The 13,280-nt window shown below is 41.3% G+C and overlaps 1 protein-coding gene across 1 annotated transcript in view; it reads left to right on the forward strand.

Annotated features, from left to right (window-relative positions):
* The first annotated feature begins 390 nt into the window (after positions 1-390).
* The window catches only part of LOC117658624 (uncharacterized), a 32,367-nt gene continuing 19,477 nt past the window's right edge, over positions 391-13,280 (forward strand). The window contains exons 1-7 of the mRNA XM_087885354.1: positions 391-478; positions 2,474-2,600; positions 4,695-6,150; positions 9,844-9,911; positions 11,002-11,084; positions 12,300-12,512; positions 13,080-13,206. Coding sequence (XP_087741480.1) covers positions 413-478; positions 2,474-2,600; positions 4,695-6,150; positions 9,844-9,911; positions 11,002-11,084; positions 12,300-12,512; positions 13,080-13,206 — 2,140 coding nt within the window. The 5' untranslated portion in view covers positions 391-412. The remainder of the gene's footprint in view (positions 479-2,473; positions 2,601-4,694; positions 6,151-9,843; positions 9,912-11,001; positions 11,085-12,299; positions 12,513-13,079; positions 13,207-13,280) is intronic.

Genomic DNA, 13,280 nt, shown 5'->3' on the forward strand with positions numbered 1-13,280 from the left:
CAAAAGGTGAAGAATTATCAGACATGGGGGGAAGATGATCAGCATACCTCCATGGGATATGGGGTGGGGTGTCGTTGAAAATATCTAGGATCTCTGCGGTGCTTTACGGCATGAATTCTCCACTTTAAGTTGAATCCTTATTCCTCCTGGGAATCCAAGGAGAACCATAAGGTTGACCAGTTACTGTACATTGGCAGTCTCAGCAACCCAGATGGGCTGCTGAGGTTGATGGGCTGCTCTCTACTCAAAGGCTGTTCTCTATTCAAAGGCCCTGCTGCTTGCTGGCCCCCCAGTCAGCATACACAAAGAACAGCTTTTCTCAATTTAATGCTCCAGAATTTAGGGAGGCTGTTTTTATAACAAATAGTTCTTCTCTTTTTCTTTCTCATTCTCAGAGATAAGAGCAACATCGATGGTATCTTGCAGAACATCTATTGTCTGTGGTGGAGGAATAGCAGCAGTTATGCTTTCAAGGAAGGTAGGAAGATATTTTCCTCAAACTGCAAATGTCATTCAGCATAATCCAGCTGTTCTGTCCCCTCCCACGAGTGGCCTTGCAGAGGCTCAAATAGCCCGGCAATAACAAACGCAGGCTAGAGAGGCTGAAGCTGGCCCTTTAATAAATAGTTCTCTTCCAAACAGTATATCAGTCCAATAGTTACCGGGCAATGTTCCAAAGGTCTTGGCAGACGGCCAGCAGACTAATGCAGGAATGCAGACTCTTGTCAAAAAAACTCCAAACTAACATGTTGTAAATCCACTGCATCCAAAACGCCAACAAATTGTTCACCACGCCTTTCCAGCCCAGTTACACCCCTTTTATACTTTGTAGGGTGTGGCCCTACGTCTCCTGACCACACCTCTTGGGACGTGGCAATAGCTGTTCTCTACGACGTCTCCTACGTCTCTCTCTTGCATCCAATAGAGGCTCCCCCTCGTTGTTACCGGCCTCTGTTTCCTCCTCAATTTGGCTGGGGTCCAGAGGCATGTCAGCAACTGTCAGTTCTTGCTGACTCACCAGTGAAGATGGCCCCTTCGGCACATAGCTCGTGACAGCTTCCTCCTCCTCCATATCATCCTCCAACTCAGCATGCGAAGATAAATCAGCCTCCGGGGCCGAGGTCACAACACCAGCACTGTCCACAATGTATGGGTGTGCACGTGCGCAGAGGGAGTCTGTTTTCATGAGCAGCTTCCTTATACTTTGATAGGAAGTCGCACAGTGCTGTATTTGTGAAGGTAATTATTTCAGGAGGAACTATCTTACAGTACAAAGCCACCCTTTTCCTCCTTGGACGCTGAGTAGAACGTACTTGATAATATAATTATGGTCTCAACTCTGCAATGTGTGACCATGTAATATTATTGTTTCAAAAGTAGTTTCAAAGAATATAGGCTAAATATTATACAAATACATTTCATGGAGATGTAGAAGTGAAAACTAGGATGAAATTAGGATGATAGTTTGAATGAGGCTACTGTGGTTTACTGACATATGTCAAGGTGTTCTTAAAAGGATGCACAAGGAATATTTCCAGTTTATATTTTATAGTATACAGTCAACTATTCTTTTTCTAGTCGTCTGCCAACTCTATAATTCCTTGAAATCTGCTTTGATATGTGAAAATGTGACAAGATTCATCTTTATTCTTAAGCCGTTCTGCAATAGAATATTTCATTTTATTCTTCTCAGTCCCCACTATTAGCAAGGTCCTTTGATCCTATTTCATCTGTATCCTTGGACTTTGTGGAAGAGTGTACAACAAATGATACTGCTACACATTACATAGACTGTGGTTATATTACAGAGTGCCTTCCATGCAGAACCAATCTTGGAACAAGACAGCTTCTTGCTACAAAATGTTTCCTCCTGAAATACATTTTTCCCACATGGAAGAAGAACAAGGTACATATAGCTTCACATGATTGCTTATGATTCAAAAAGAGTCTTCTTGTGATATAAAGTTCCAGGTGAACTAGTTTGAAATAAACCCAGATATTTACTCAAAACTCCTTTTGGCATATTCTCTCAGATAGAGCATCTTGATATATGTCAATAAACTCCAGTGGCCTCACCGTGGTTATTTGGTTTATTATAATTTCCACTCATGTCATCTGCAAATAGATGGAATCTCAGCATCTCATGGTACTTCCCAGAGTACTTCTCCCAACATCTTCATATACCTCTTCAGTAAGTATTGTGTTGGGGGACAACATAAGGCAGTATCTGAACTGTCAAGTAGGACTCTATCAATTGACAGAAAAGGAATTTAGGATGCTGCTCCTGTAGAATTAGCCAAAATCACAAAAGTCTATCACAGGTGAATTTCCAATCAGAGGCCTGTGACTCTGCCCATTTTCTCCAGGGAACTTGTTTATTTATCTTACTTGAAAGCAGGAAGTTTTCTTTAAAAAGAAATATTGCATTGTTCCGTAATAAGAGACTTTTTAAAATATGCTGTTCTTGTTTCAGAATTCCATTTCTTTTGAAGATGTAGCTGTGTTTTTCTCCATGGAGGAATGGGGCCTGTTGGACTTGAAGCAAAGAACCCTGTATCGAGAAGTCATGTTGGAAAACGCAAGGAACGTTGCCTCTTTAAGTAAGGGATTCTGTTTTTTCTGGACTGAAATTATGGTGGAAGGTATTTTCTAGCCAGACATAAACAGCTGATTTCTTTCTCAGAGAAAATGCTGCCCTTTTCCTTTTCTATAGTGGAGAAGAGTGTCCTTGTCTGCCTTACTACTCCTATTTGGTTAACTTCACGATCTCTTCAGAAAGAGGAGAGGGGCCCTCTCATGTAGTATCCAATTCTCTTTGTCCCACTTTGTGGATAAATTTAAGTTCTCTCTTCCTTTTTATGTTCTTTTCTGTCTGTAATGATTGCATTTGGAAACCCAGTTAATCACACAGGGCGCATCGCAAGGACGTAACTGCCAGAGAAGGCTGTCTGATGGGAGTCGAGACATGGGACATTCCACCCAGATGGCTCACCCTCCCATTTTCTTCAATGCTTCCTTTTCTTAAAGATGAATGAACATACCTACGGACCGAGAACCATTTCCCCCCCCCCCACAAAAAAAAACCCCAAAGGAGATCTTACTCATGGAAAGAATGCTGAAGCTCAGGTCCAGGTCTCTCAGCACTTCTCCTTTCTCAGATGAAAATTAAACCAAAATGTTCTTCCATGATGATATATTACCCATTCAGTCATGTCTGACTCTTGGCGATTCTATGTGCAGGTGTCTTCACATTTTCCAATCTTGCACTACTTCTTTGAGTTGCTCTATGCTCTGACCGGTCACCATTTTCTTTGGTGGCCTAATTTCCTTTTACCACTAACTCTTCCCAATATAATTTTTTTCTCCACTGGATTGCCCCACTTGACATGGAAAAATAAATGAGACAGAGTTTTGTGATTTTGCCTTTCAGTGACCTGTCTCGTGTAATGTGCTCCAATATTAGTTATTAGTCATGTTTGCTGTCAAGGAATACGCAATAGCCTTCTCTAGCACCACAGCTCAATTTTCTTCCTGTCTTGCTTTTATTAGATCCAACTTTCAAAATCATATACGTAATTATGGGGAACATAATAGAACGGACTAACCTACATATGGTTGCCAGGTAGATGTCCTTGTTTTTCCATATTTGGCTCATGTTCATCACTGCTGTGCGACCCAATGCAATCCGCCTTCTGGCGGATTGCTTTTTTTTTTTTTAATTTGATTTATATGCCGCCCTTCTCCGGAGACTCAGGGCGGCTTACAGTGCATTAAGCAATAGCCTTCATACTTTTGTATATTTTATACAAAGTCAGCTTATTGCCCCCATAATTTGGGTCCTCATTTTACCTACCTTTGAAAGGATGGAAGGCTGAGTCAACCTTGAGCCTGGTGAGATTTGAACTTGCAGTAATTGCAGGCAGCAGATGTAAGTGGATGTTAATAACAGTGCTTTAGTCTGCTGAGCCACCAGAGCACCAGAGCATTGGTTTTGCAAGACCGCCTTCTGCCACCAATAGCCTCCCACCAACCGGTTCTCTTGCACAGAGAGGGCCTCCTCAGGGTGCCGTCGGCCAGACAATGCCGGCTGGCGACCTCCAGGGGGAGAGCCTTCTCTGTGGCAGCACCTGCCCTCTGGAATGACCTGCCCCCTGAGATACGCATGATATCAGACCTCCGGACTTTTCGTTGGGCCTTGAAAACACACTTATTCCATCTATCTGGGCTGCCCTGATTCCATCCTCTCAGTTTTTAATTGAATTTGGTTTTAATTGGGTTGTTTTAAACTTGGGCCAAAATTATTTAATTGTTTTTTAAATTGTTTTTTAAATTTTATATGCTATGTTTTATCTTGGCTGTACACCGCCCTGAGTCCCACAGGAGAATTGCGGTATAGAAATAAAACAAAATAAAATAAAATAAAATAAATAAAAATATAAATAAATAAATAAATAATCCGAAGTTTTATTTCTGGGCTGCATTCACTACTTTGAGCGCAATGCGATCCTAAGAAAGTGATTTTTTCCATGCATTCTATCTCTTCACCATCAATTTTGAGATTTTATTTTGAGATTTCCATTCCTTTGGTAATATTCAAATATTTGGTAATATTCAAATAAGGGACGAAAAAAGGGTGCTCAAACCCTTTCACACCTCAGTTTGTGTCAACTTCCTTTTTTTTCTGTTCCAAACAGGTGATGAATGGCAAATGGAGGGTTCCGGACAAGAGGTAGCAGCACCTTTTCCAAAAGAAGAAAAAGAAGTTGTGAAAAGGTTGCTTGGAAAGGAAAGTTCTGAGGAAAACCAATTAAAAGGGAGGCTGGAGAAATGCTGTGCTGATATCAGTGTCTTCTTGGCTGAAGATGATCACCACGAAAAAGGAACGTGTCCATTGTGTGGAAAAATTCTTAGAGATGAATTGGAATTATGTGACTGTTCCAGTAGCCACACAATAAAACAACAAAATAAAAGCAGGAAACTCTTCAGAAGGACTATTCCTCTTACCTTAAGTCAGGGCATAAAAGTTGGAGAAAAACCATATAAATGCCTGGAATGCGGAAAGAGCTTCAGAGACTCAAGTTATCTTACTTCCCATAAAAGAATCCACACAGGAGAGAAACCATATGAATGCAAGGAATGTGGAAAGAGATTCCATTTTGCCACAAGCCTCACTTCCCATAATAGGATTCACACAGGTGAGAAACCTTATGAATGCCAGGATTGTGGAAAACGCTTCACTATCTCTGGTTCCCTCACTTCTCATAAAAGAATCCATACTGGAGAAAAGCCGTATCAATGCCAGCAATGTGGGAAGAGTTTCAGATCTTCAGGTTTTCTTACTTCTCATAAAAGGTTCCACACAGAGGAGAAACCATATAAATGTACAGAGTGTGGAAAGTGCTTCACCATTTCAGGTTCCCTCACTTGCCATAAAAGAATCCACACTGGGGAGAAACCATACCATTGCAAGAACTGCGGAAAGAGCTTCAGACAAAAATATCATTATACTGTACATTACAGAATCCATACTGGGGAGAAACCATATAAATGTCTGGAATGTGAAAAGAGTTTCCGTTCTGGAAAACATCTTATTTCCCATAAAAGAATTCACACAGGGGAAAAACCATATAAATGCCAGGAGTGTGGAAAGAGCTTCAACGATTCTCAAGACCTTATTGCTCATAACAGGATCCACACAGGAGAGAAACCATGTAAGTGTATGGAGTGTGGAAAGAGCTTCCGTTCTAAAAAACACCTTACTTATCATAAAAGGATCCACAGAGGAGATAAACCACACAAGTGTATGGAGTGTGGAAAGAGCTTCCGTTCTATAAAACACCTAACTTACCATACAAGGATTCATACAGGGGAGAAACCATATAAATGCCAGGAGTGTGGAAAATGCTTCACTATGCCAGGTTCCCTCACTTCCCATAAAAGGATTCATAGTGGGGAGAAACCATATAAGTGCATGGAATGCGAAAAGAGTTTCACAACCAGCAGTCACCTTAGTCGCCACAAGAGGATCCACACAGGGGACAGACCACATAAATGCAGTGAATGTGGAAAAAACTTTATACGAAGTAATGCACTTAAGAAACATAGAAAGATTCACTCAGAGGAAAAATCCAGTAAGGTAGACTGGAAAAGGTTTCTGCATTACTAGAAATTTCGTATGATCCCATTATAAAACCCTACAAATGCATGGACTGTGAAAAGGGCTATAGTACTAGCACCAATCTACTTCTGATATTTCACCCAGAGAGAAACCATATACATGTGGAAATTCCAGAATGGTGGAATTGTTCTCACAAAAGCATCCAGAACGGAGAGAATCCATATAATTGCTTAGTGTGTGAAAGAGCTTCACAACCAGCAGTTCCCACAAGAGGATCCACATTGGTGAGAAATCATAAGTATACGTTGTGTGGAAAGGATTTTACTCAGCATCAATCACCTTATGGGCATAGGAAAATTAGTTTGTGGGAAACTTACAAAACGCAAAAATAAGTAACAGATCCCCTAAATGAATTGTGTGACAAAAAGACCACAGGTAGCCCGCAATTATTGAAATTACAACTGGCAACCCCATTGCTAAATGACATTGTCACTAAGCGAAGTGTCATGTGTCATGTGTCTGTGCTAGACTGATGTAATTCCACAGTGGTGGTTAAGCAAATAACTGCAGGATAAGCACAACATCACATGAACCTAACTTGCAATTGACTCTGCTTGTCAGAAGCTGGCTGTGAAGCTGGCTGCATTTGACTACAAGAGTGATGTAACGACCCGATGTCCGAGAACTGGCTGTAAATGTTCTTTTTCAGCATTGCCTTTTCTTTCATGTACACTGAGAGCATATGCACCGAGATAAATTCCAATCACACTTGGCCAATAAAAAAATCTATTCAGTTCTGTTCTGTTCTGTTCTGTTCTGTTCTATTTTCTATTAACACCGTCCTGAGTCCGAAAGGAGAAGGGCGGTATAGAAATTTGAATAATAAATAAATAAATAATAATAAACAAGCCCCTTGGCAAGAGAGAACAATTGGCATAACACTCATGCTATCCCTGTTGTACAGACTGCTCAGTACAAGGTCTGTCTTCCTCACTTTTGGGATGAAGAAAACACCGGGTTGGTTCTAAGGCAACTTTGGCTTTGCTGTCACCATGTAATATACTGAATAAAGATCTATCTTTTGGTTTTCTTTCTTGGTTTCAAAAAAAGAGTTTTATAAAATATCAATCTTATAACTTTCATTCTTAATCTTTCTAAATGCACTTTTAACACAGAGGGGCAAGAAAGGAATACCTGAGATGTTACAAAGAAGAAAGCTTTTCTTCCCAAATAATATTCTCTACTTAATTATGGAGCTATGTTTCCATCCCGATTTTGGATTGAAGTCCTGCCCTCCCCCACCCGCCGCGTAACTACTTAGGGATGCCATCCAAAGTAGAGATTCTCAGATCAAAAAGAGTTTGAATCATTTCTGATTGGTCCGGTGTTAGTTTTCACTAATTAGAAAAGTAGCTTGCGATGAAAGGTGACTGGTTAGAGTTCTCTAATTTTCAGTTTATCTTTGCAGACCCAATAAATGGAAATATTTTACTTATAATCTGCAGACAGCAAGGAATTTAATAAGGCATCTAAGGAGCCCATTTCATGAAAGGTTGAATTCATGACAAAAATAGGTATTTCAAAATAAATATAAAACTCATCAAGAAATTAAAATTGTCCAAGCAGTGAGAAGTATTTGATCAAGCACTTTATGTGGGTGTCCTCTAAATATCCAAGGAGATGCAAGTTTTTGGATTTGCCTCCCTGAAGGCTCCATCTTGAAGTGTATTGTTAGTAGAGTTGGGTTCCTTCTCCTGGAGCAGAGTCCTCAGAATCTAACATTGCTTACTTCTAAGAGCTTTATTATGGTTTTATGCTGCCACACTCCGCAAGCCCTCATGCTAATGTACAATTAAAGCCAGGTAAGCATCCTTGCTATCCCTTCTTCAAGAATATTTTGTTCACGTGGCATTCTGCAAAACAGCTGAATCTCTCTTCCAGATTGGGGCCCCTTCAATAGTAGCCAAGTTTTCAAAGCAGGAGCAGTTTCCCAACAATCTGGCATTATTCGCATATTGACAACATGCTGCCTGACTTTCTGAGGGACTTTCCCCCAGTAAGTACATCTAGTTGAATGAGTACCACGTTGCAATGTCAAACAGGACTCTTCTTGCCCCCTTACTGAGGAAGCCACCAGGTAAGGATGTCTTTAACACTTGGCCCAAGCACAACATGAAATATGAAATACAAAAGTTGGCTTTGCTTCCTCTTTGATGTTATAGATAGTCCTTGAGTTGTGACCACAATTGGAATTGGATCTTCTGTGGCTGCTACGTGGGGTCTGGTCTGCCCAATTTTATGAACTTTTGGGTAAAGTTAAGTTGATAACACACAGTCTTTAAGCCAATTCAGCTTGTCCGATTTGAGTTATTTTGTTAGAAACCAGCTGGGATAGTCACAAAGGATATTACATGGGAGTACATGATGCTGGGAACCTGCAGGGGTTCTGAAATATTACAGTATACACAATAGCTGGGTGTTTTTTTTTTTATTAGCGCTGTTCTTTTTTAGCCAGGCTTTAAATTCAGATTCCTGCAGTTATTCATTTTCAAATGATTGCATATATCATGTTTCCCCTCCCCACTTTGGCAAAACCTCACTCATCCTTATTAGTAAGGGTGTAGGTTGTGATACTGAAAATATATATTGGAACATGCGCACACACTACAGTGAAAGACAAACTAACAGCGCTCCCAGTGAGTGAGACTCTATGGCTGAATAACGGTCTTAGGAAGAGAGAGAGGAGGGAGGCCGAAAGTGCCTCTTCCGGTGCCAAAGTCAAATATCCGGCCCAGGAATCTGCCCCCTCTGCTGGGTGGACCAATGATTCCAGTCCCACTGTGACTGACATGCAGGCGACCAATGAGGTTCATAGTTTTGGAGGTGCGTCTTCGCCACTCAGGTCCCCTCAGTGTCAATCGGTTTCAATATCCATACAAGATATGGGCAACCCCCAGGGGGAGGGCCTTCTCTGTGGCAGCACCTGCCCTCTGGAACGACCTGCCCCCGGAGATACGTATGATACCAAATCTCCGGGCTTTTCGCCGTGCCCTAAAAACTTTTCTTTTTCACCAAGCAGGGCTGGCGTAACCCCCCCCTTTTTTTTTTGAGATGTTAGATTTTTAATTGTCTATGGGTTTTAGTTGGGATTTTAAATTTAGGGCAAAATTGTGTAATTCTTTTAACAAGTTTTAAATTTTGTATTGGGATGTTTTTATTCTGGTTGTGCACCACACTGAGTCCAGTAGGAGAAGGGCGGTATACAAATTTAATAAAATAAAATAAATAAATAAATAAATAAGATAGTACAGTGTACTGTACAGAAAAATATACATTCCGTTAAATTTCAAAATAATAAAACCTTACAAATCCAGACAGGGATCGGGGAAAAAAAATCAGATTTGCACTTTAAAAAAATCCTTTACTGGATACCCTCCCAACATCTTGGAGGACCTGGACGGGGAGGGAGGGATGAATTGCCTGAGGGGGCCTCTCTAGGGGAAAGCACTCTCTGGTTGCAATTTCCAAAGGCATCCCAGAGGGGAGAAAGACCCTCCTTTCCCTTCCTTTCTTTCCGTCATTCCTGGTTGCAAATCGGGAAAATCTTGCAAAGGTGATGTTTAGATGCTTCTTATTGGTTGTTCCTGCAGTCGCCTCTTTCTCCCTGTGGAGATCTTTCTGCTGGTCCTTCCTGATCATTTCCTATGAGATTTTCTCTGGTGCAGTTTTGGGGTCCTGGAGCTGCTGTTTGGGGGAATCCCTCCCGAGGATCCCTCCCAGAAGAGATCACCAGGTAAGATTTCCTCCTGATGCCTTTTAATCCTGGAAGTGGATTTTGCCTGCCTTTCCTTCCTGTGTGGATTTCTTTTTATTTTCTTATGTACTATGTTATTACAGGTAGCCCTTGGCTTCTGACCACCATTGAGCCCAAAATTTATGTTGCTAAGCAAGAAATTTGTTAAGTGAGTCTTGTCCGATTTTATGGCTTTTTTTTTGTTGTTGTTAAATGAATTTGGCTTCCCCATGGACTTTGCTTGGCAGCAGGTGACAAAAAGGGATCCCATCAGGAGTGAGTTTCAAATCCTGTCGCTACTGGTTTGCTCGTGGGCGCATGTGCGTGTGAAGCTTCTGTGCATGCGCAGAGAAGTCTGGGCGGGTGGGCAGAGCCTCCCGTCACTGCCGCTACCAGTTCACCCGATCTGGGGTAAACCGATAGCAACCCACCACAGGAACACATTACCCCAGGGTACTGCAACCATCATAGATGCAAGTCGGTTGTCGAGTATCCGAATGTAAATCACATGACCATGGGGATGCTGCAGTGGTCATAAAGGTGATGAAAATGGTCATAAGTTACTTTTTTCAGTGCCGTTGTAACTTCTAACAGTCACTAAGTGAACTGTTGTAAGTCAAGTACCACTGGTACGTCACCACTCAAGAAAGTCTCCTGGCAAATAAAAAGAAACCAGCCTTTCCAATAAGCTGTTCCAAAAGGTGAAGAATTATCAGACATGGGGGGAAGATGATCAGCATACCTCCATGGGATATGGGGTGGGGTGTCGTTGAAAATATCTAGGATCTCTGCGGTGCTTTACGGCATGAATTCTCCACTTTAAGTTGCATCCTTATTCCTCCTGGGAATCCAAGGAGAACCATAAGGTTGACCAGTTACTGTCCATTGCCAATCTCAGCAACCCAGATGGGCTGCTGAGATTGATGGGCTGTTCTCTACTCAAAGGCTGTTCTCTATTCAAAGGCCCTGCTGCTTGCTGGCCCCCCAGTCAGCATACACAAAGAACAGCTTTTCTGAATTTAATGCCCCAGAATTTAGGGAGGCTGTTTTTATAACAAATAGTTCTTCTATTTTTCTTTCTCATTCTCAGAGACAAGAGCATCGTCGATGGTATCTTGCAGAACATCTATTGTCTGTGGTGGAGGAATAGCAGCAGTTATGCTTTCAAGGAAGGTAGGAAGATATTTTCCTCAAACTGCAAATGTCATTCAGCATAATCCAGCTGTTCTGTCCCCTCCCACGAGTGGCCTTGCAGAGGCTCAAATAGCCCGGCAATAACAAACGCAGGCTAGAGAGGCTAAAGCTGGCCCTTTAATAAATAGTTCTCTTCCAAACAGTATATCAGTCCAATAGTTACCGGGCAATGTTCCAAAGGTCTTGGCAGATGGCCAGCAGACTAATGCAGGAATGCAGACTCTTGTCAAAAAAATTCCAAACTAACATGTTGTAAATCCACTGCATCCAACACGCCAACAAATTGTTCACCACGCCTTTCCAGCCCAGTTACACCCCTTTTATACTTTGTAGGGTGTGGCCCTATGTCTCCTGACCACACCTCTTGGGACATGGCAATAGCTGTTCTCTACGACGTCTCCTACGTCTCTCTCTTGCATCCAATAGAGGCTCCCCCTCGTCGTTACCGGCCTCTGTTTCCTCATCAATTTGGCTGGGGTCCAGAGGCATGTCAGCAACTGTCAGTTCTTGCTGACTCACCAGTGAAGACGGCCCCTTCGGCACATAGCTCGTGACAGCTTCCTTCTCCTCCATATCATCCTCCAACTCAGCATGCGAAGATAAATCAGCCTCCGGGGCCGGGGTCAAAACACCAGCACTGTCCACAATGTATGTGTGTGCACGTGCGCAGAGGGAGTCTGTTTTCATGAGCAGCTTCCTTATACTTTGATAGGAAGTCGCATAGTGCTGTATTTGTGAAGGTAATTATTTCAGGAGGAACTATCTTACAGTACAAAGCCACCCTTTTCCTCCTTGGATGCTGAGTAGAACGTACTTGATAATATAATTATGGTCTCAACTCTGCAATGTGTGACCATGTAATATTATTGTTTCAAAAGTAGTTTCAAACAATATATGCTAAATATTATACAAATACATTTCATGGAAATGTAGAAGTGAAAACTAGGATGAAATTAGGATGATAGTTTGAATGAGGCTACTGTGGTTTACTGACATATGTCAAGGTGTTCTTAAAAGGATGCACAAGGAATATTTACAGTTTATATTTTATAGTATACAGTCAATTATTCTTTTTCTAGTCGTCTGCCAACTCTATAATTCCTTGAAGTCTGCTTTGATATGTGAAAATGTGATAAGATTCATCTTTATTCTTAAACAGTTCTGCAATAGAATATTTCATTTTATTCTTCTCAGTCCCCACTATTAGCAAGGTCCTTTGATCCTATTTCATCTGTATCCTTGGACTTTGTGGAAAGATGTACAACAAATGATACTGCTACACATTACATAGACGGTGGTTATATTACAGAGTGCCTTCCATGCAGAACCAATCTTGGAACAAGACAGCTTCTTGCTACAAAATGTTTCCTCCTGAAATACATTTTTCCCACATGGAAGAAGAACAAGGTACATATAGCTTCACATGATTGCTTATGATTCAAAAAGAGTCTTCTTGTGATATAAAGTTCCAGGTGAACTAGTTTGAAATAAACACAGATATTTACTCAAAACTCCTTTTGGCATATTCTCTCAGATAGAGCATCTTGATATATGTCAATAAACTCCAGTGGCCTCACCGTGGTTATTTGGTTTATTATAATTTCCACTCATGTCATCTGCAAATAGATGGAATCTCAGCATCTCATGGTACTTCCCAGAGTACTTCTCCCAACATCTTCATATACCTCTTCAGTAAGTATTGTGTTGGGGGACAACATAAGGCAGTATCTGAACTGTCAGGTAGGACTCTATCAATTGACAGAAAAGGAATTTAGGATGCTGCTCCTGTAGAATTAGCCAAAATCACAAAAGTCTGTCACAGGTGAATTTCCAATCAGAGGCCTGTGACTCTGCCCATTTTCTCCAGGGAACTTGTTTATTTATCTTACTTGAAAGCAGGAAATTTTCTTTAAAAAGAAATATTGCATTGTTCCATAATAAGAGACTTTTTAAAATATGCTGTTCTTGTTTCAGAATTCCATTTCTTTTGAAGATGTAGCTGTGTTTTTCTCCATGGAGGAATGGGGCCTGTTGGACTTGAAGCAAAGAATCCTGTATCGAGAAGTCATGTTGGAAAACGCAAGGAACGTTGCCTCTTTAAGTAAGGGATTCTGTTTTTTCTGGACTGAAATTATGGTGGAAGGTTGATTTCTTTCTCAGAGAAAATGCTGCCCT

The sequence above is a fragment of the Pantherophis guttatus genome, chromosome 2 (assembly GCF_059756535.1).
Source record: "Pantherophis guttatus breed Tessera chromosome 2, ASM5975653v1, whole genome shotgun sequence".
NCBI classification, from domain to species: Eukaryota; Metazoa; Chordata; class Lepidosauria; order Squamata; family Colubridae; genus Pantherophis; species Pantherophis guttatus.